This window comes from Mya arenaria, chromosome 11 (assembly GCF_026914265.1).
Source record: "Mya arenaria isolate MELC-2E11 chromosome 11, ASM2691426v1".
Lineage (NCBI taxonomy): Eukaryota > Metazoa > Mollusca > Bivalvia > Myida > Myidae > Mya > Mya arenaria.
This window is the reverse complement of record NC_069132.1, coordinates 69,987,504-70,009,132: the sequence shown is the minus strand read 5'-3', so window position 1 is coordinate 70,009,132 and position 21,629 is coordinate 69,987,504. Positions and strand designations below refer to the sequence as shown.

Sequence of the window (21,629 nt, the reverse complement as noted above, 5' to 3'; positions counted from 1 at the left end):
CCATTAAAGGTATCCATAAACTCTTCCTTTATACCTGATTTGGTCAAAATATGTGGACCCTGACTAAAGATATTCAGATTCAACTGTTTTCCTAATTTTAGTAACAGTGACCTTGACCCTAGGGACCCCAAACGCAATCCCATGAAAGGTATCCATAAACTCTTCCTATAGACCAAGTTTAGTCAAGTTATGTCAACCCTAACAAAAGTTATTTAGTTTTTCTATTTTTAGTAACAGTGACCTTGACCTTGACCCTAGGGACCCTTAATGCAATCCCATGAAAGGTATCCATAAACTCTTCCTATAAACCAAGTTTAGTCAAGATATGTCTACCCTAACTAAAGTAATTCAATTTCAAACGTTTTTCTATCTTTAGTAACAGTGACCTTGACCTTGAACCTAGGGACCCCAAACACAATCCCATAAAAGGTCTCCATAAACTCTTCCTATAGACCAAGTTAAGTCAAGATATGTCATCCCTAACTAAAGTTATTCAGTTTCAACCGTTTTTCAATTTTTAGTAACAGTGACCTTGACCTTGACCCTAGGGACCCCAAATGCAATCCCATGATAGGTCATTATAAACTCTTCCTATAGACCAAGTTCAGTCAATGTATGTCATCCCTAACTAAAGTTATTCAGTTTCAACTATTTTTCTATTTTTAGTTACAGTGACCTTGACCTTGACCCTAGGGACCCCAAACACAATCCCATGAAAGGTACCCCAAAACTCTTTCTATAGACCAAGTTTGGTCAATATATGTCAACCCTTACTAAAGTTATTCAGTTTCATAGGTGAGTTTGATGCCGCCCGCCCGGCCGAACATTAACGTTCGTCATTCTAATAATCAGGTTTCACTATGTGAAAACCTGGTTAATAAAAGATAAGAAGTACAGCATTCTATCAACAATGAGGACACGAAAAACAACTTTACAACTGCAATAAGCTTACCTGATGGGGTCGACAATCTTGTAAACAGTTCCGGCACGAACAGTTGTGGAGGCATAGTCGGTTGACAGCATGTACACCTCCCCTGAAATGGTAAAAAATATTTATATTAAAGATGCACTCATACTCCCAAATAAGATGTACATGTACCACAATTAATACAGTTGTTTTAATTTACCGAAAAGGAATTAATTAATATCGAAAACAATGGTTCTAATGAAGGATACTTTGTCTAATTGGAAAGAAAGGTGCAGAAAACACAGTATTTCTACCTTATGCGATGATAGATGATCACTGTAAATCATTTAGGACCCACCAGTCATTTAATACCTGAGTGTGCATTTACAGTATTAAATACACTGTTACAATCTTGTTATCAGTAATTAATATTTTCCATAAATGCATTATTTAGTAAGTAGTTAAAAAAGCCTTATCACTCAAAATTAATGTTTGTTATACATGTGTATTTGTTGATTTTAAATATGAGTGTCACTTTAAACAACTTTTTTTTGATAGGTTTAATACAACATGAACTTTACCACAATGCAAATTTGATGAATACAATCAAAGGAGCCTAAATCATCAAAAATATAAGTACCTACAGAACGTAGTACAACATCTTAGTCAAATTGCAGAAAACTGCAGATATGGTAGCATATACACATGTATTCCACTGAATTAAAAACTTTTAGATTAAGATTGAGATTGTTTCAGTGAAATACTAGGTGGAAAGCATTTAAGCCTAAGCAAAAATAATATGTTTGGTTAAGGTTACATCTTGTCCAAAAACAGGTTTGGTAGGGAGAATATTTTTTTCATTTTTGTTTTTTTTGTTAGGCTTTATGCTAGAACTTTATTGTCATCATTGGGGAAGGGCGTAAATGAAGTATGCAGTATCAAGCTTTTTAAACTACCTGTAGATATTAAAATACACAAAAAAAAGACAAAAAAACTGACAGACTTTAAAACCGCAGGGTGGGTCTTTATTTCGTAGGCAGCCTCAGGTCAGGCAACCCAAACTAAAAGTGTTTTTAAGGCCATATCTTAAATAGAGGGAGGCGTTTAAACATTTGATGTAAAAACACTTAGATAGTATGTAAAACTATGTTATCACAGGTGTTGTTATTACAATTTATACAACAACAACCCTGTAAATAGCTCTCAGCCAATTAAGTGCCTGCCATTCACCATGAAGCAACTTCAAATTTTGTAGCAGATGGCAAAAACATTTTTTTGGACATGCACATTTCAAGACTAAAATGGAAGTTAATATATTAAGAAATGAAGACTTATATACTAAAGATCATTTATGACAAAATTTAGATAAATCTGTTCCGTAATTCTATTGTAAATTGTGTTACACCTCTGACAATTCAAGTTTAAAGCACACTGAAAGAGTAGCCATTTTTCTGATTCTCTCCCTTCAAAACATCTTTCCCAGTTTCCTTTCAGGCTTGTTTCTGGTTCCCCCACTCGTGCCCTTTGGTCAGATTTATATAATTATGCCTATCTTCCAAACTTCCAAACAAAGTATACATATAATCCTTATATACTAATTTTATAGACCTACCATCCTCATCCTTGCTGATATGATGCTGGTATAAAAGTTCGTCATTAGCAGTGGTTACAGATATCAGAAACACCCAATTTAAGTTCTTTAGGATCCAAATAACATTTTATACCCACCCTCCTCATCCTCGCCAAATGATATGATGCTGGTGGCGTAGTCGTTGACGAGAGGGGGTACACAGACATTCGAAGCACACATCTTCAGTTCCTTGTTTGTCCACGTGTCATTGTTGGCATGGTGGAGAAGACGGAAAAGACGCCTGAAAAATTCATGGTCTCAGTGTCAACTTATTAATATAAAAGAAGTTGTTGAGCACTTCTTGTGCTTGATATTTTACATCAAATTCATTCATAAGCATTTATTATTTGGACTTTTTTCTTCTTAATTTCCATACATTTGTATCCCATATTTTCTTGCAGTAGGTCAAATGGTCACAGTAAAGGTCACCTGAGGACAACATTGATATTTGTTTTCAAAATTGTACACATGGTCCAAATTTCAGTGCTGTAGCTTAAAACGAAAGAAAGTAGGTCAACAGGACACAGTTTAGGTCATCAGGGGACAACATTGATATTTACTATCAAATCTGTAGAGAAGGTGTAAATTTCATTGCTACAGCTTCAAAAATAAGAAAGCAGGTAAAAAGGTCACAGTGAAGGTCATCAGAGGACAACATTGATATTTATTATCAAAACTGTAGACAAGGTCCAAATTCCATTGCTGTAGCTTCAAAAATAAGAAAGTAGGTCAAAAGGTCACAGTCAAGGTCATCTAAGCACAACATTAATGTGTTTGCAAAATTGTACTCATGGTCAAAAGTGGGCCAGGATAGCTAATAAATAAATGAGTTTTTAATTTTTTAAGCTGTCTGACTATAACAAACATGAATGAGTCCATTAATGCTGTGTTTTTTATACAAATGTGCCACACCTATGACACAGACAATTTCTGCACGATTATGCAGGCATATAATTAAGTAATTCTCTGTAGGTTTCCTGTCCGTAAAAACAACAGATGATTGAAAAGGCAGAAGAGGTTTAATGAATTAATTAGTGTCAAAGAAATTGATGATTGAAAAACCAGTCTGTATCTGTTAAAAACATTAACCAGTATCAAACGCACTGACTGCCTGTTTGTAATGAAAATAACAGACTATGCAATCACTTTCGTACAAAACAGAAATTTTGGAAATATTTATATTTTCTCCTATTTTATCACTGTTATTCCTTACTCATCAAATAAATCTGTACAAACCCTTTAGTTCGGCCAAAAAGTAATTTTCAATAATTTCTTGAAAAAGAATTTGAAAAAGACCTTTTGGTCTAAACATCAATAAAGTCATTTTTTTAAACCAACATCAAACGTTTCTTTTCGCATTATACATTAAATTTTCAATCTAGATTCAATCAACTAAAAACACTTAAAACCACATACCCACTCATAAAATCCCCATATATGTAGTAGCCCTGGAGATTTGGGCTTTGGCAACCGCGATAAAAATGGCCCCCGGTCACAGACTTTCCAAAGGAATGTGGATAATCCCAGATGGGGGCTGTCACATTTCCTCCTGATGCTGAAATGTAGCAAAAGGAATAACTGATATTAATAAAACACATGTATAATTTAACACCATGTTCTTGTTTCAATATATATTGTTTCAAATATTAATTTCCAGTACACATCTTATCTCTTATTCAATCTTAAATAAGCTCTCCAATAACTGCAAAAATTTCAGAAATATTAACTTATTTAGGTTTAGAATAATGTAACAAGCACTACCTACCATATTTACATGCAGAGCAGTAAGGGGCTGTACCCTCCATTTTCTTCCACCCATAGTTAGCTCCCTTCTCTATCAAATCAATTTCTTCTCTGGCACTCTGCCCAACATCTCCGCAAACAATGCGACCTTTTCCAAATTCTGCAAAAAATAGTTTCTTTTATTCCCATATAACTGGCATAATAAATATAAGCACAGTGACTTATTTCTGTCCTGTTGCCAAGGGAAATAACTCAACAATATTACAACAAGGTCTGGTTAGCCTGTGGTTGGCGCACTCGCTTTTCACAAAAGCAACCTGAATTTCATTTCTGGCCTGGGCGCAAGTAAGTTTGCTTGGTGGTCACCAAGCCTGACAAATGGGTTTTCTCCTGGTTCTCTGATTTTCACAATATCACAAGACCACACTCTTGCGCAACATCATACCGACAAGAGTTACTAAGAGCATAAGTTGATATACTTTCTTCACTATACTTGTAAAATATATCAAGATGAAACTAACTACAACAATTACAACAATAACTAGAGCTGTCACAGGAGTGACGAATACCCCCAAATGCCGCCTGGACACAGGAAAGGCAAACCATTCCTTTGAAAAGAGACAATAATTCCAAGGTTACTGCACACTGCATCTTCTTTTATCATGCATGTATTGTTTTGTTTAAATCTGTTGAGTAATTTAGAAGTTACACTACTGACAAGAAAAACTAGCCTTTCATGAGTTATCGTCCAGAAACCGTTTTTCTATTTTAGTAACAGTGACCTTGACCTTGGCCCCACCAGCCCCAATATAGAACTTGACCTGTATCTTCTGATGTTACACCTCTGTACCAAATTTTTTTTCAAATCTGTCTAGCCTTTCATGAGTTATCATCCGGAAACTATGAAAACCAACAGACCGACCGACAGACCGACCGACAAGCTCACTCCTATATACCCCCTCCAAGTTTGTTTGTGGGGGTATAAAAAGGCCCACATGCCATGACAAATATTTTATGATTAACCTAGACAGTTTTTGGTAAAAAAATAATAACCCATGTTGTATTTGCTTGTTAATTAAAATAGAGTCATTATAGTAAATATACTTAAAAGAGCTTACACAATTCTTTAGATCTCAAGATTCATGTGTGGTTGGGGGTGGGGGAGAAGGGGGGAGGCTGTTTTATCAATAATCCTTGGAGAAATTTTGTACCTAAGAGACACCATCTACATGTATACTGAAGCTGTACTGATATTGCCAATCTTCTTCAATACCGGTTCCGCATCTACCATATCGATAGGGAACAAAATCACCCCTTGTAATCTTGATAAAAAGGCCCTCAGTAAACTATATAGGTCAAATGCTAAATACCCGTTTTGACCTTATCAAAGAAAAACATGAATAAAAAGTTCATCAATTACGGTTTCATATCTCTAGAAATTAGTGCCTCATCATGTTTTATCACCATTTCATCACAAAAGAGGTGCTTGAAGCTGTGAAATATCTGATTAATTTCTGGAACAAGGGTAGAACTATATACTTCTTAGATTCTATTGACATCTAAATTGATTGTAAGATCATGCATGCTAGGCTTTGATGAACTCTTCTGTTTGAAATAAGATTTACTCCAGATAACTTTGTACAGCTCTACTTAAGTAAACACACCTTTTTTTAAGTATTCAAACCCCTTATTTTAGGTCACCAGCTCAAAATACACATAACTTCATAAATCATAATAATTCGATCTAGTTGCATAGCATGAAATATATAAATAAAATATCATTTACACAAATAGAGCAGGTATTTACATGTTTATCATATTAACAAATGCTAATCAACAAACATAGCTAATTGTGATATAGTATCCTCTTTTTTGGAACCAATCCAAGTGTAATAAGGTCACTTTAAGTGCATCAGACTCATTCACTAATCTTTGATTAGAGATTATATTTACCAGGTGTTAATGATAAGAAAATAGAACAAAGATCAAATTGATATTCCACATGTTTTTTTGCCATTTTATCTTTAGAAACAGGTTAATTATCCAAGTCAATTAGGTTATAAAATCAAGTTCATAAAGGGAAAACCAGGGGTGTTGTAATGAATGATGATGATTGTTTAGAGAATATTTGCTGCGCCATCAAATATTATGAAAGTATTGCTTCCTGTGATCAGCAAGTGGAATTTATTTTGATCTTACATCAAAACTCAACAAATTTTCTTTGTCTTTCTTAATGACAAAATTATTGTTATTTGGAAAATCACATGTCAGGGAAGCATTTAAAGTCATGATGTCATTTAAAAGATTCAACACAGCATTATAAGTGAATGCTCAAAAACACTTAGAATTCATACCTCTCCCTGCCAGAAAAAATAACGTAAGTGAAAATAACATGATATTTCATCGAAAAGCATGTGAAATAATTTCTTAAACAAGATGCAAAGTTTTATTCTGTCAGGTAGTTAACTTTTAAGTAAAAACAAGAGAATCGAAAAAGAATTATCTATCTTAAATGAAATATTTGATAACACTTAGAATGCATTAAATGTTTATCTTTATTCAAAACAGTGAGCCTTGGGTCCTTCAAAATGACTTAACCTTATAAAATAAAGTGACATTGTGGATTATATGCTAATAAATATTTTGATTCATTAAGCACTACTTTGATGATGGGTATTCTACTCTAGATTCAATTGTATGAAGGAACATCTTATCAGTGATCAAATTGATGATTGGTAAATCCATTAGTAACAATATTATCAATCTTAAAGCAAACTGTTTTATTGGGAATGTTCAACACAGACAGTTTAAAATTTTAAATAACACTTTCAATATAGTTAGTGACTCACAGCCAATTCTATAAAAAACAGCTATTTTTAGGTTTGGTAAAAAGTAGTCAAAATGTTCAATGATTGGTCATTATTTATCCAATAATCCGTTGACCAATTAAAATGCTTGCATATTCAAACTAATAAAAAGATAACCTGCGGATAATTGATCCAGTTTAATACAATTGGCCCCATAACACAATGTTTAACACAAGTTGATATTAAAATACTTAGTTATAGCGTCTTTGTTAAAATGGCTGCAATATGATAAAAAAAGTGAGAATTTAATTAGCTGTGCATTCTTAATATCTCATTTAAAGACAAAAGATAAAAATAAAGTTGTCAAAATTGTAAATCTGTGAGAATCCAGCTTTAAATGCATACTGTTAAGTGAAAGGGGGAGACAATTCAATGACTGAAGCTAGGATTATGGTTCTTGGCCACTGCACTTGTCCATATTGCCCTCTGTCTATGTTTGAAGTTTTATTAAAACTCATCGGTAGTTTTGAAGTGTTTCTCTAGACAAGGGTAGGATGGATGGACACAGGTCGGACAGACAAAAAATGAACTATAAAAAGGCCAAAGAAAATTTATTTTGTGGTTCAAGGTTACATCTTGTCCAAAAAAAGGTAGGGTAGGTAGGTGGATTTCTTATAAGGCTTTGTTAGAATTTTATTGTCATAATTGGGAATTGGTGCAAAAGTAATTTTCAGGTTAAGCTTCTTAAACTTCATAGTAAAACACATGCACAAAAAAACTGATCTTTTTAACCAATTGAGTACAAAAACAGTCACGTAGACACCTTTTTATAAGGTAGGGGTGGGTAACTCAAACAAGAAGTTTTTTGTTTTATTTCTTGTTAGTTAAAACCTGTTGGCTCTATATCTCTTAGCTTGATTTCTTCATTGGCTCGAAACTTGATGAAAAGTACTGATTTTTTTAAACTCTTTATACTATATGTAAGAATTCCCATTTGGTTCAGTAATTGTGTGGCTGAAAGTATTTTGGCCTGTAAGCCTCGAATATCGAGCCAGCGGACTTTGAATATACAAGTACAAAATCTTGAATTCTAATAATAAAAAAAAAACTTACTAGTGATAGGGTCCCCTCGGTCTTTTCCACACCTCCAAATGTTTCGGACACCGTATGCATAAACTTCAGGCAAAGCCCTTATGTCGTTGACGAACGGATTGTCTGGTGGAATGCTGTACTCTGTACGTCTAACATAGTCTACATTGTCCACATCTATACGCAGTACTTTCCCGAGCAGAGAATTCCTGAAAAGTTATGAAAACAATTTGCTGTGTATAATGTCTAAATCTACCAAATTAGAGAGTGTTTCTTTTGTTTTCTCCTTTATTGGAATTGTAACAAAGGGGTGGCACTTAACGGTCCAGTTACTTGCATGCATGTACCCATAAATTGCAGGCTTTTCATTTATACCAAATGCCAGTTATTCAGCGTTGTCCTTGACAACGAGGTACAAATCAGTAATGTCATTCACTTAACCTTCATGATTGAAATTATTCAAATGTGCTGAAGCAATCATTGTACAATTTCCATAACTTGGTTCGAGTGTCCCGTATTACTTATTTCTTGGTTCGAGTGTCCCGTATTACTTATTTCTTGGTTCAAGTGTCCCGTATTACTTATTTCTTGGTTCGAGTATCCCATATTACTTATTTCTTGGTTCGAGTGTACCGTATTACTTATTTCTTGGTTCGAGTGTCCAGTATTACTTATTTCTCGGTTCGAGTGTCCCGTATTTCTTATTTCTGTTTTTTTTTTCGGTTCGAGTGTCCCGTATTACATATTTCTTGGTGCGAGTGTCCTGTATTTCTTATTTCTCGGTTCGAGTGTCCCGTATTACTTATTTCTTGGTTCCAGTGTCCCATATTTATTATTTCTTGAGTGTCCCGTATTACTTATTTCTTGGTTTGAGTGTCCCGTATTTCTTATTTCTTGGTTCTTGAGTGTCCTGTATTACTTATTTCTTCGTTCAAGTGTCCCGTATTACTTATTTCTTGGTTTGAGTGTCCCGTATAACTTATTTCTTCGATCGAGTGTCCCGTATTACTTATTTCTTGAGGTTTGAGTGTCCCGTATAACTTATTTCTTCGTTTGAGTGTCCCATATTACATATTTCTTCGTTCGAGTGTCCCGTATTACTTATTTCTTCGTTCGAGTGTCCCGTATTACTTATTTCTTGGTTCGAGTGTCCCGTATTACTTATTTCTTGGTTCGAGTGTCCCGTATAACTTATTTCTTCGATCGAGTGTCCCGTATTACTTATTTCTTCGTTCGAGTGTCCCGTATTACTTATTTCTTGGTTTGAGTGTCCCGTATAACTTATTTCTTCGTTCGAGTGTCCCGTATTACATATTTCTTGGTTCGAGTGTCCCGTATTACTTATTTCTTGGTTCGAGTGTCCCGTATTACTTATTTCTTCGTTTGAGTGTCCCGTATTGATTATTTCTTGGTTCCTGGGTGTCCCTGGTATTTCTTATCTCTACAATAAATGTTTGGTGAGACTAAGCAGTACTGTTTCACCATAGAAACTTCAGGTTATTCAAATGTCTTAGAATGAAGCATCATTGTCTGATACATTGTCATCGCAAATCCTGATGCAGGAATTGTGTATCGAATGACTGGCAGTATAGCTAGGCAACATTTAAAACCCTGCAAAATTCTTAATGATTAAGCGTTAGTACTTAATAATTTAATGATTGCCTTTCTATAATTTCATTTACTAAAACGTATGCTTTTTATCGTCATAAAGTCATCGAAATTAGTACTATTATGGATGTTAAGCACAAATTCATATATTACTGCTTGGCATAACATTTTTGAACAAGCCCTGATGCACAAAAGCCAGAACTTGAGCAAGAGCGGAAAGCATTTTACCAGTGCAGGCATTACGCTAATTTTGACTACTAATAAGACTGATGGATTTTTTATAGATACATACAAGTCTTGGCCGGAGTTGAGCGGATCTCCAGCCATCCCTCCGTCCCCGATAAACAAATACAGGTACCCATCGTCTCCAAACAAAATCTGAAATAGTTCATTACAATTTTATAATTAAAAACATAAAAGATCATACTCCTCAGTCCTGGAGGAAATTTAATGATACTGTTGGACACACATATGACATCCAAAATAGGCCATTTGCACAGGAAAGATTTTAGCCAGATTTTGCACTGATCATAAATTGCTACAAGGATTACCCGGTATCAATTTCTACATAGTTTGAATTTCGATTTTCATTGTTTAAATTATATAGATAAAGAGCTGAACTATCTGTGCAAAACTGTGCAGTATAAAATGCACCAAGAGGTATAAAAAAAACAAGTGGTTAATTGCTAAAAAGCCTTTTTATAACATTATGCTACATATATAAATATGATAATTTACAAGGTTTCTGAAGCATTTATGCTGAATGGACCCAAAATCTTAAAGGATGAAAACGAAAAAGGAGTATCTCTTTCTCTGCTGAGTAAATTAGAGTAATTTTGCCTAAAGCTTTTTGCATATTAAAATAACACTTCTTTCCTAAATAACAAAAAATCATTTTTTATAAATATTTTCCACATTATTATTTAGAAAAATCACAAGACATTCATTGTCTCATAAGTAGTAAAACAAATGTGTATTTCCTAAGTAATATATAACTTAGAGCAGTATAATGTTACAATACTTATTATTATAATCAACTTGACATTGATTAATTAAATTTTGCCCTACTAATTTCGAGTCCAACATAACATCCTGATAAATGAATAAAATATTCATTTTTGGCATAAAATGTGTCTGCCATGTCATTAAATAATCTTACTTTCATTGCCATAAAATACCAAATGTTATAGTACATTAACCCATGATGGAACCATCTCCAGAGGACAGCATTTTATAATCTATCCTTAACTTATTTTTAACTGATTCATAAAGTTTTGAATTAAATCGCAAATGACATTCAGGCGCGTAGCTGCTTATACGCAAGTAACCTAAAACCTTCCATTTTCCAATACTAAAAAAGCACCTCAGAATGCACCATGGTTTACAAAATTTTCTGAGGAGGCGTGCTTCCGGACATCCCTGACACATTTTATGAATCCACATAAATAGAGGGCTAGCTATGCCCCTGACATTTAAGATCCTGTATTTAACACCTAATGAAGATTATTTTCCTTTCATAAAAAGGCATGAGGTTTTTCTATGTAAATTGAAACATTAATCAATCATTCATGATAAATATTATGTTATAATTAATGATAAATAAACACAAACATATTGACAAATATTTTGTAAACGTGACATAACTTAATTAACAAAATATAAACAAAACCTAAAACGTGCATTTTTGAACATTAACCTATACCTACCCTTTACCTTCATGATTATTGGATTGAATTTCCCCCATGTGTGTTTTTTTTTTAAGGTAAACCATCCATCATTAGGATGCAAAGATGAGTTAGCGCATTTAGATACAATATATTGACATTTAGATTATTTATATGTTAAATTTACATTGATTTAATATAATATATTTTTTTGCATAGATTTTTGTACAACATCATTTTAATAATGATGGTGCTATTAATTGCACCAGTCAATTTTCACCAAGGTCTCTATTATAAGCCCTGGGAATAGGGGGGACTTTTACTTTCAGTCCAGCCAATCCCGGATAAAAAACCCACCCTGCAGGGACAAACTGCTAGTAAAATCCACACCAAATACCTCCGCACGCCGGGGACATCCTAGGTAAGGCCCATTTCCAGCTATTTTCAGTGCGAAAACAAAACCACCGCTTTCCCTGGTATACCCCTAGACCTTGGGCCGGGAGGGGGGGCCTTGGTTTAAATTGACTGGTGCACTATGATATGATATATCTAAGGAAGGTAATAATTAAAAATTGTGCAATGATTACGTAGCAATTCTATTTGTTTCTTTAAAATAACATAATGCCTATATGATACGAAGCTCTGGGTGAAAACATTACAAGTATTTGAAACAAAAAAAATACATACTTCAAAGTAGCAATTGTTAGTATAAATATGACATTGTATTGCATGGATAACCTTAAATAATTTTAAAGAAGAACACAGACGTAATCTGATATGGTTTTGATATTATTATAAACATGTATTAAACTGCTTTTAATATGGACAAGTACGTGACTAGAACATTATTATTGCCACATCATGATATTGAAAGCTTTAAATAGTTTGAGTTTCATAATGTAAGAGGGTGGTTTTGCATAATAGATAAGAAAAATAGATACGGTAAAAAATTAGAACATAAACTTAACGATCTGGTATTCCATATATGCAACTTACTAGATTGAACTTTAATTTAAGATAAGAAACTAAGTGTTTTGATTGGCCTGTATATTTAGCTGACCAATCCTGTGAAAGGAACCCTTGAGGCAAGGAAAAGGGTAAGATCAATATTGAATACTGGCCCTCAGATGTTCAACCTATCAGGTATGCATGCAGGATTCATATAGTATGGAGCAAAACAGGGTTCATTGCCCCTCACCCCAGGGCAGGAACAGAAGCCGACCAGCACCCCCCACACATGACGGGCCTCATCACAGTGCCAATTTATTGAAAGTTTTGAGGGGTTGGGCAGAAATAGGGTACGAGAGCAATCACAATTCAAGCATTAAGCATGAAATGAACGCATGACTTAATAATGAAATCATAATCACAATGGCACAATTTTGAAATACACATATTTTAGTCAGGTGCAAAATCTTAATTTATTGTTCACGGTTAGTGGTCTTTACTGCTATAAATAACATAAATATCTTTAACAAAAAGGGTACTCTGTATATATGAAAATAATTTATTTGCAAATATGAAGCACAAAATTAAGTGTAGAGTTGGCTTGAATTTACATTATTTATAAAAGGAAAGCTATTTACTCAAGATCGTTCTTATCCAAAGTTTTATTATTGGAAATATAGGCTTATTGCCTAGGCCTAAAAAAAAAAATGTTTGGTTAGGGTTACATCCTTTTCAAAAATAGGTAGGGTAGGTAGGCTTTTTTTTTTTTTCTTTCTTTTTTTTATTAGGATTTATATAAGAATGTCATTTTCATCATTGGATAATGGTGTAAAAGTTATCTTCTGTATAAGCATTTAAGGTTTTAAACTACGTATTGAAAAGCAATAAAATATGTACAATATGATAATAAAATGAAAGCCTTTATCTGTAATTATTCAACATTCTAATGAATTGTGTGATGTAAAGATTTGGGGATTATTGAATTTGGAAATCATTTTTCATCACATTCAGATAATTAACTGTCATGATTTATTGCAATTGATATCCAAACTTACACAGAATGATATTTTCAGCTATTTAAGATCCTTTGAAAGGGAAAAGAAATTTATATTTGATAATTTCCTCATTTGCTTGAGACAGGAAAACATGATCTATAACTGTAAAATATCCCAATGTATTATGTAAAGGGGTTATTTTTCTCAAAATGGTATATTTCGCGACGCAAATTTTCCTAATATTTCTAAGGTCTTTTTCCCAGATATGGGCAAAAAAGGCCTGCCCTAGCCAAACCAATTTATTGGGCCCTATAACAAACCTTGAATAAAGACCTGTAGAGGTATACATTGAATTTTCTTAAGCATCCCAAGCTTACTGTAAATCTTCAGAACATCATCAAAATAAAGTATTACACACTTGAGACACTTGACTTTGTACTTTGAACTGAGAATAGCTGGTTAAGTTTTTTGTACTTAATGGTTTCGGCCTACTGATACAAATTCAGCAACTTTTTGAAACCCTGTGAGGCCACAAAATTATAATAAACAAATCCATCATCAAATTATTACAAGCCTGAATATAGCCCAAGCTTGTAAAAAAGCCATTGTTTTGTATTCAGTCAACACATGAGGCTTTGCTTTAAATCATATATTTTAAGGCTTTTTGTAACCCAGTAATCTTGATAACTTCAAAATAAATCTGTGATAATTTCTGTTCAATGAGAGGATTTCTGTATTGAAGTACACAATGTACAGATACAAATGTAAATTTGAAATGTGACAGTTTAGAAAATAATAGAATGATGAAACTTTTTTCTATAAATATTCTAGCATGCCAATAAGTTTTAATAGCATATTTGAACTTTGTCGACTGATCACCCTCCGAGGGCCTTAAATTCAAACCCTGAGGAACGCGGACAGTCGATAAATTCATTGTGTTGGCCGCGATAGACAAAATCCACGAAGGGAAATGGAAAGTTGGTCTTACTCGTTGAGTGTACTGTACGAAGGTGTTGTTGTTGTTTTTAGTCTACAAATAAACTTCCATAATGAAACGTTATAACTAATAGAATGGCGGTAATAAACCATTATAATATACAATCTATATAAATGTCTATATCCACGAAGGGAAAGTGGGTCTTACTCCTTAAAAGTAGTCTTGCATTGAAAGTGTTGTTTTGTTTTTTGTCTACAAATAAACTCCTATAATGAAACATTTACAAATAGAATGGCAGTGATTAATTAACCATTATATAACTACTGTGCTGATAATTAAGAAAGCTTTCCCCTTATACTGGGTGCTGTTATTGAACAGAGTCGTTGACAACGTGGTACAAAATTGCATGATCATCCCAACCAATACTTTTTCGATAAAGGGCTCATGTATAATCTAAATATAACTCAGGTGTTGCGGGTACCATAACTATAACAATTATAATCTATATAAATGTCTACTACAAACAGTTTAATATTTGCATTAATTACCAGTATCCATTTCTTTAACAATTCCACTCTTACTAAAGAAGTTATAATAATAAATTATGCATGTGGAGCTTTCTAAGTGTTTATGTTTATTTGCAGTTTCTAAAACCAAATATTGATTTTTTTGCAGCGTTTTTCACAGTCTTGTTTGCAATATATATATATATCGACTATTGTCAATGAGCAATGGTTGATTTTTATTTCTCAAAGGCTCAGAATATACATCATTAATTATACATGTAACTGTTCTAAGCGTAGACACGTATTGACAAATGAATGTACAAGTTCGTAAACCAATAATTACAAAGCTGACTTGGATCACGTCTGCCAAAGTTAATGAATGAGTGCAACCATGTTACGTCGTAAGTAATTATCCACGTCAATGCTATAATTAGTAAATTGATAAACGACAAATTGTTTTTTGCTTGACATGGTTAGCTGACATAGGACATTTGATTTTGCAAAATCATTACAACGCACATCATGAGTCTAACAGTAAGTTAAAGGGACTCGTTCATGTTTTATATAGTCAGATATCATTTTTTATATTATGAGTAAAAAATGGAAAACAATGATTTTTTAAAACATTAAAAAACGATAAAACATTATCAAAAGTTTAAATTACAGCTTCACAGTCAGTGCACAGTATTGTTAATAATTATTTAAACTGTGACAGAAATTCTTTGTTTAAATTAATTTTGTTAAGGGTTAATCTTCATAATTATATTTTTAAATCAGTATCTCTCAGGTGTTTGCTAAAAAAAATGTAAGCAATATAACTCAATTTCGAGAAAGGTGAAAAAAATGTTGCAAACATATAAGCGAGCAAGTCCCTTTAAAGTGAACCTGAATTTACGCTTTGTTCAGGATCCTGCTAGTTCTATCCAGTTATTATGATTGTTTTTAGCTTTGATGACTAATAAATGTTTAACAAATTGGGACTGAATTTGTTGTCATGGAATATGTTTATTTTTGTACTTACATGACAAGATTTACTCTTGAGGGCAAATTCCCCTCCCCCCCCAGTTGGCAAATTTACTTCAGAAGCATATAATATGTTAATATGTACATATAAACGCTATATCAAGTCTTTCCTATGTTGCAATTGTATGACAAGAAATACATGCTTTGGTAAATTATACCCTTCGGGAGAAACAAGCCAAAAGTCTGGGGGTGGGGAAAATTTGCCCCCATGGGTATTTCTTGTCATATAATTGTAACATAAGACTACATTTGTAAAACAATTGGTGGACCTCAGTTTAATTAACTTTAATTAAATCACAATTGAATATTATACTGACATCATGTGCATATAATTATTTATATTTAATCGTTTAAAAACAAGCCAATCAGAGCCAACCATGCACTCCATTCTGGTTATTTGCTACATGATTGTATCAAATAATTTAATAGGCTAAGTGATCTTTAAGGATACTTGTTAGTCATAACATTGCTAGGTTCAAATTCATGTATAACAAATTAATCAAACTTATTCATATGGTCACTGTTGCTCTATAGGAATAATTTAGTTTAATTTATAATACATGAACAATAACCTACATGTATCGAATCATTTCACTTAATAAATCTCAAGTGTAAATCAATTAATGTCAATACTAACATCAGCTTCTTTTCCTACGGCATAACTATAAAGATCCTCATGAAACTTTAACTGCCAATGATTTTAACATAGTGTTAACTGGCCACATTTATATTTGAATCATTGTTAACAGATCAGTGTGTGTGCTTTTTTTTAGAATTTTGGGAATGGGGCCAGGGCAATTCTGATTGGGATCGATGCCTCATTTTGACTTGCATGGCAATTAACAAGAATGATTTAAAACTGCACTCCTACAGAGTTTTACAACTTTTTTTTATTTTTTGTCTTGGAATGAGCCAATTGTTGGCGTAAATATATATTATCATGTGATGCTGCTGGCAAAAGATCAGATTCCAGACTTTTATATTACCTTTCTATAATTAATGTTTAATGATAGTGTTTTAGCCAGGAATTAAAAAGGGCAGGGTGGGCCAAAAAAAGGGCAGGGTGGTCCAAAATAGGGGCATGGTGCTTTCTTAAATGGGAAAACAGTGCGCACAATATTAGCTTTGTATTGTAACATAAAACAACCATGTACCTTATCAAAGTACATGCATGCTCATGCACACATTGCAGTACTTAATATCTCTACAGAATTCTTCTTTCGTGTTCATTTTCACTTCAGACACTTTCTTTACCATCTCGGGTTGTTGTCACCAATCGTTAAATTAATGGCTGAAAGGGTTACTAATACTTTAAGAAAAATGATAAACCATCAATTTTGAACATAAACATGAAAACCTGCGATCTGATTTTTTAGTCAGCAGTCTTATTTAACTGGTTTCCATGCAATTTTTCAAAAAATGGCTCGTTCCAAGACAACAACAAAAGTTGTCGAAACATTCAATTTTATGAGAGTGGCAGATTTAAAAAATTATAAAACAGGAAAACTGAACAAATGTGATAATGGTTTAAGAATGCAAAATCACCTCCATTATACATAACCAATTTCAGTCCATTTGGTCCCTTTTTAATTGACAAAGACATTCAAAATTGGTAATTTGATTATAACATTTAAGAAAAAGTGTTTTTAGCATTTGAGATGGGGTTGAAATTTTCAGGACAAAAACAACAACACTGCATTATTTTTTTAAGAGTGTGGACAGTAGCATGATAAAAATAATATATTAGTTTTGAGAATGGGTACTTAGGCCTAAAAAAAAAAATATTGGTTAGGGTTACATCCTTTTCAAAAATAGGTAGGGTAGGTAGGCTTTTTTTATTTTTTTTTATTAGGCTTTATATAAGAATATCATTTTCATCATTGGATAATGGTGTTAAAGTTATAAAGTTATCTTCTGTATAAGCATTTAAGGTTTAAACTACATATTGAAAAGCAACTATTTTTTTTTTTTAGTTTTTCATTTTTTTTTTAAAACTGACTATAAAAACGGTAGGGTCGGCGCCTATTCCGTAGGTAGGGTCGGGTAACTCGAACCGAATGTATTTTTTTTTAGGCCTTACAAGTAGGATAAACTGTATATGCAGTGGGTTATTTCCATTTTTTGTGAATGGGGCCTTTAGACTTGTAAAAATAGAGATAAAATGCATAAATAGTGAATTAACCATACAATGCAGTAGTGGGTATATTTCAAACAAAAAAGCAAAGCCTCATCTGATTTAATTTTTGGGGAATTGTGACATTTGAGTTGATTTTTTGGGAAAAACATGAACTTTTAGGAATTGCGAATTTCAACCCATTATTCAGTTGAAAACACCACAGTATCCTCTAGTAATGCTAGCACAGGGCTTCATTATGGCAGGGACAGTCAGTTTCCTGATGTCGACCTTTTTTATGCCAGATAAAAAAAAATCACCAGAAATGTATGCACATTATCACTAGGTAAGGCAAACCATAATGATAGGTGCATGATTTTTTTTTGAGATTTGTATTTATAGAAGGGAGACATACACTGTACAGCATAGTTGACGCACCAATATCACAAAAATTCTTGTCATATCTCAAATTCAAGCTCAACACATTTTTCCACATTTATATACAGTATAAATTTGCTACTGTTTTACTCATTTTAAAAACACAATCTCTTGTGGATTCATGTTTTTCTTTTTCAGTAACATCATTGCTCAATATTCGTAAGAATATTACTGTTATTTCTAATTCTAAAGCACAATTTGACCAAATATTGTTTTCAACATAATCTATAAGATAATGAGCTTTAAGAATGAGTAAACGAAATCATATAAAATTTTGAATCATGCTATGCGGCTATGTGGTTGAGACTGAGAAATGACTCAATAACTTTTGTGATATAGGGGCCAGGTGTCTGCAAAACCGGGCCATAGTTTGTTCAGGTGAAAATGCCTTAAATTGATAAACAAAGCATAGAGGTGTTTTTGCAATAAAGCTTAATAACATTAAAAAAATGTCTGTGATTACCTCTCCCCCGTTATGGTTCCAATATGGTTCATAGACCTCCAAGATGACTCTGCTGTAACTGGTGTTAACACTGTTAGGATTGTCATCCCGAACCTTAAATTCTTCAATCCTTATTTTATGGTCTGCTCCGCTCTGAATCTGTTCATAATCACTTATGTGAGTTGAATAATAAATGTAAAATAACCCATTATTGATATAGTTTGGATGAAATGCCATTCCAAGCATTCCTCTTTCATCGCCCTTAGAGCTTGTTGTTTTGATATCATATGTTAAATCTAAGAATGGTTCCTCCAATACACGACCATCTGGGTACATTATATGCACCAGCCCTATCTGTTCGCCAACAAACATTCTTTTAGAACTGTCATTTGCATGCTTCAGAAAAATAGGATTTCTATAAAAAACAGTACTCATAGGCTCTAAACATAAACAACCTTCTTGTGTTACTTTTTCAATCGTAATGTTCCCATTAAGTATTGGGTTTGTTAGTAGCTCCGGAAAGCAATAGTCATTATCGATCAACTTGGTGCCATTTGTACAAAATTCCATCTGACTTGATAAAGCTTCGGTTAATCTCAAAGCCTCTTCCATATAGCCGCTACCAGCCTCATCCATGTAATATTTCACAAAATCTTTGCATTTTTGATAGAAAGTGCTGCAGTAGTTTTTACATAGACCAGGAAAGGCTCTCGGTTTAACGACAATATCTTTGGTGGTTTGTTCGGCATCAAAAATATGAGCAGCATAAGGAGAGCATTCTTGACAGACGAAAGTTTTGGCATACTCTGAGCAATCAGTCCAAATCTGCTGGTTTTCCGGAGGAATAAGTTGTTGTATTCTATCATATCTTTCTTTCAGTTGCACATCGTCTTGACTAGTACAGCATCCATAGTCCTGATACTGCGAGCAAAATGTTAAACCTGCCCCTTTAAAAGGTGGTCTAGAATCCAAACATTGAGGATGGCATTTTATCTTAGCGACTATCAAAACCAAGAACAACAATCCAGAACACCAGATAACATTTAATTTTCTGCACGCGCGTCCCATGTTGACGGATTGCGTGTTATATAAACACTGACACACACAAACACCAGCTTTCTAAATTATAAACCTACATCGCAAGACTTGACTTGCAGTGAACCGAATCGCCAGTAATTACTTCTACTTTACCTGGCTTGCTTTGATCCTTTGACAGCTGTCATGGTCGAATTGACATTTGGCGCAGTTTTAGCCGGTGCGCTGTAAAATGATAAATCACGAGAAATGTTCATAAGGCTATAAACAACTAACATTCTAGTCTACGCTTTCTTCTCTACAAGGTAACGTAGTGGCCTGCCCCTGAATTGTGACTTTCAATATGTTTTACGTGTTCGAACATGAGTATGTTATTTGTATGTTTTAATATAAATGCTACTATATAAGGTAACACGATCCTATATATGGCTACACTTATATCGTTTTGGTTATTCCGCAGAAAGGTTTTAAAGAACACTTAATAGGGAGAACTTTATATAAATTTCAACATAACATAGCAATCCTCAGCACCCCACCGTATTCATAACATATAAGAATACGCTGGGGCGACAAGGATTGAAATAGCGAGATTAGCTAAATTTCGTTATATATCGTCAAATCGATCGGGGACAGAATTTCAAATATACACCATACAAGAATCCTAAATGCTTGTAGCAACCTTAATGCACATCTCCACATAAACTTTCTTCGTGATACTCCTATTTGTGACTGTGGACAAGGCACAGAAGATGCAGAACATTATTTCTTTAAATGTAGTAGATACGGCGAAGAACGCGTGTTATTTTTTCGAAATACTATAATATTTCACTCTTTAAGTACATCTAAATTATTATTTGGGATAGAAGATAACACAGTCGATGAAAATAGTGTGTTTTTTTATTGAAGTTCTAAAGTACATAAAATTAACGAAACGTTTCTTTTGATATCACCCTCAATCACGATATAAACGGTCTGGTATGTTATTACATTGTATTTTCTTTTGGTAGCAACCAATTCTTTTCTTCTTTTTTCTAAAGTAATTAACGTTACCTCTTTTTTCTAGTTACGTTTAATTATAGATTTAAACGACATTGACGCTATATTGACGCCTGGGAAGGGCTGAAACTAATGTTGTAATGACTTGTAGCCCAACCAATTTGTTCTTTTTGTTTTATTTGATTGTAAATGTACATGTAAATTGTATGCAAAATAATTCTTTACAAAAGAGCAATAAAATATGATTAAACAAAATCGATACGTGTGAGGGAAATGCATCAAGAACATTGCCATCAACATTATACAAACAAACACGCTAAATAATGATTGTATATTTATTTACAATAGTTCAAAATTAAGCATTGTTTAAAGGATAAAAGTATGCAAATAAAATGGTTATAGTTGATCAGGTGTATTACTTTATCATTACTGCAAAACATCTGATTATCAATATATATTCTGATAGAACATCCTCGTCTTAACTTACGGTAAGTAAATTGCAATCATGTTAATGATAAATTTAGTTTTTGGCAATAACGTACAAACAGTCCAACGTGATTGAAAGTAAGGCAGATGCGTTATTCAAGGTTCACAATAAGAATGGACACACAAGTAGGAAATTATATTCACTGTTATCAGAGTTCATATTACATTTTGTACGTACTCTATTTTTAATTATTCGTTTTTTAATAAGATAAACTGTTTCTTTGGGTTTAAAATTGTTTAAGAAATCAGCTCCATTGGAATT

General features: G+C 33.3%; 1 protein-coding gene across 5 annotated transcripts in view; it reads right to left on the bottom strand.

Moving 5' to 3' along the window:
- LOC128209589 (HHIP-like protein 1) overlaps positions 1–20,046 on the bottom strand; it is a 37,173-nt gene extending 17,127 nt beyond the window's left edge. For all 5 annotated transcript variants that reach the window (XR_008257030.1, XM_052913683.1, XM_052913685.1 and 2 more), the window contains exons 1-7: positions 18,872–20,046; positions 10,077–10,162; positions 8,201–8,385; positions 4,303–4,440; positions 3,954–4,092; positions 2,636–2,778; positions 953–1,034 (exon numbers count right to left, since the gene is read on the bottom strand). Coding sequence is in view for 4 of the 5 variants with exons in the window: in XM_052913683.1 (XP_052769643.1) it covers positions 953–1,034; positions 2,636–2,778; positions 3,954–4,092; positions 4,303–4,440; positions 8,201–8,385; positions 10,077–10,162; positions 18,872–19,918 (1,820 nt within the window). In the remaining variant the exon portion in view is untranslated. The remainder of the gene's footprint in view (positions 1–952; positions 1,035–2,635; positions 2,779–3,953; positions 4,093–4,302; positions 4,441–8,200; positions 8,386–10,076; positions 10,163–18,871) is intronic.
- Between the last annotated feature and the right edge of the window lie 1,583 nt (positions 20,047–21,629).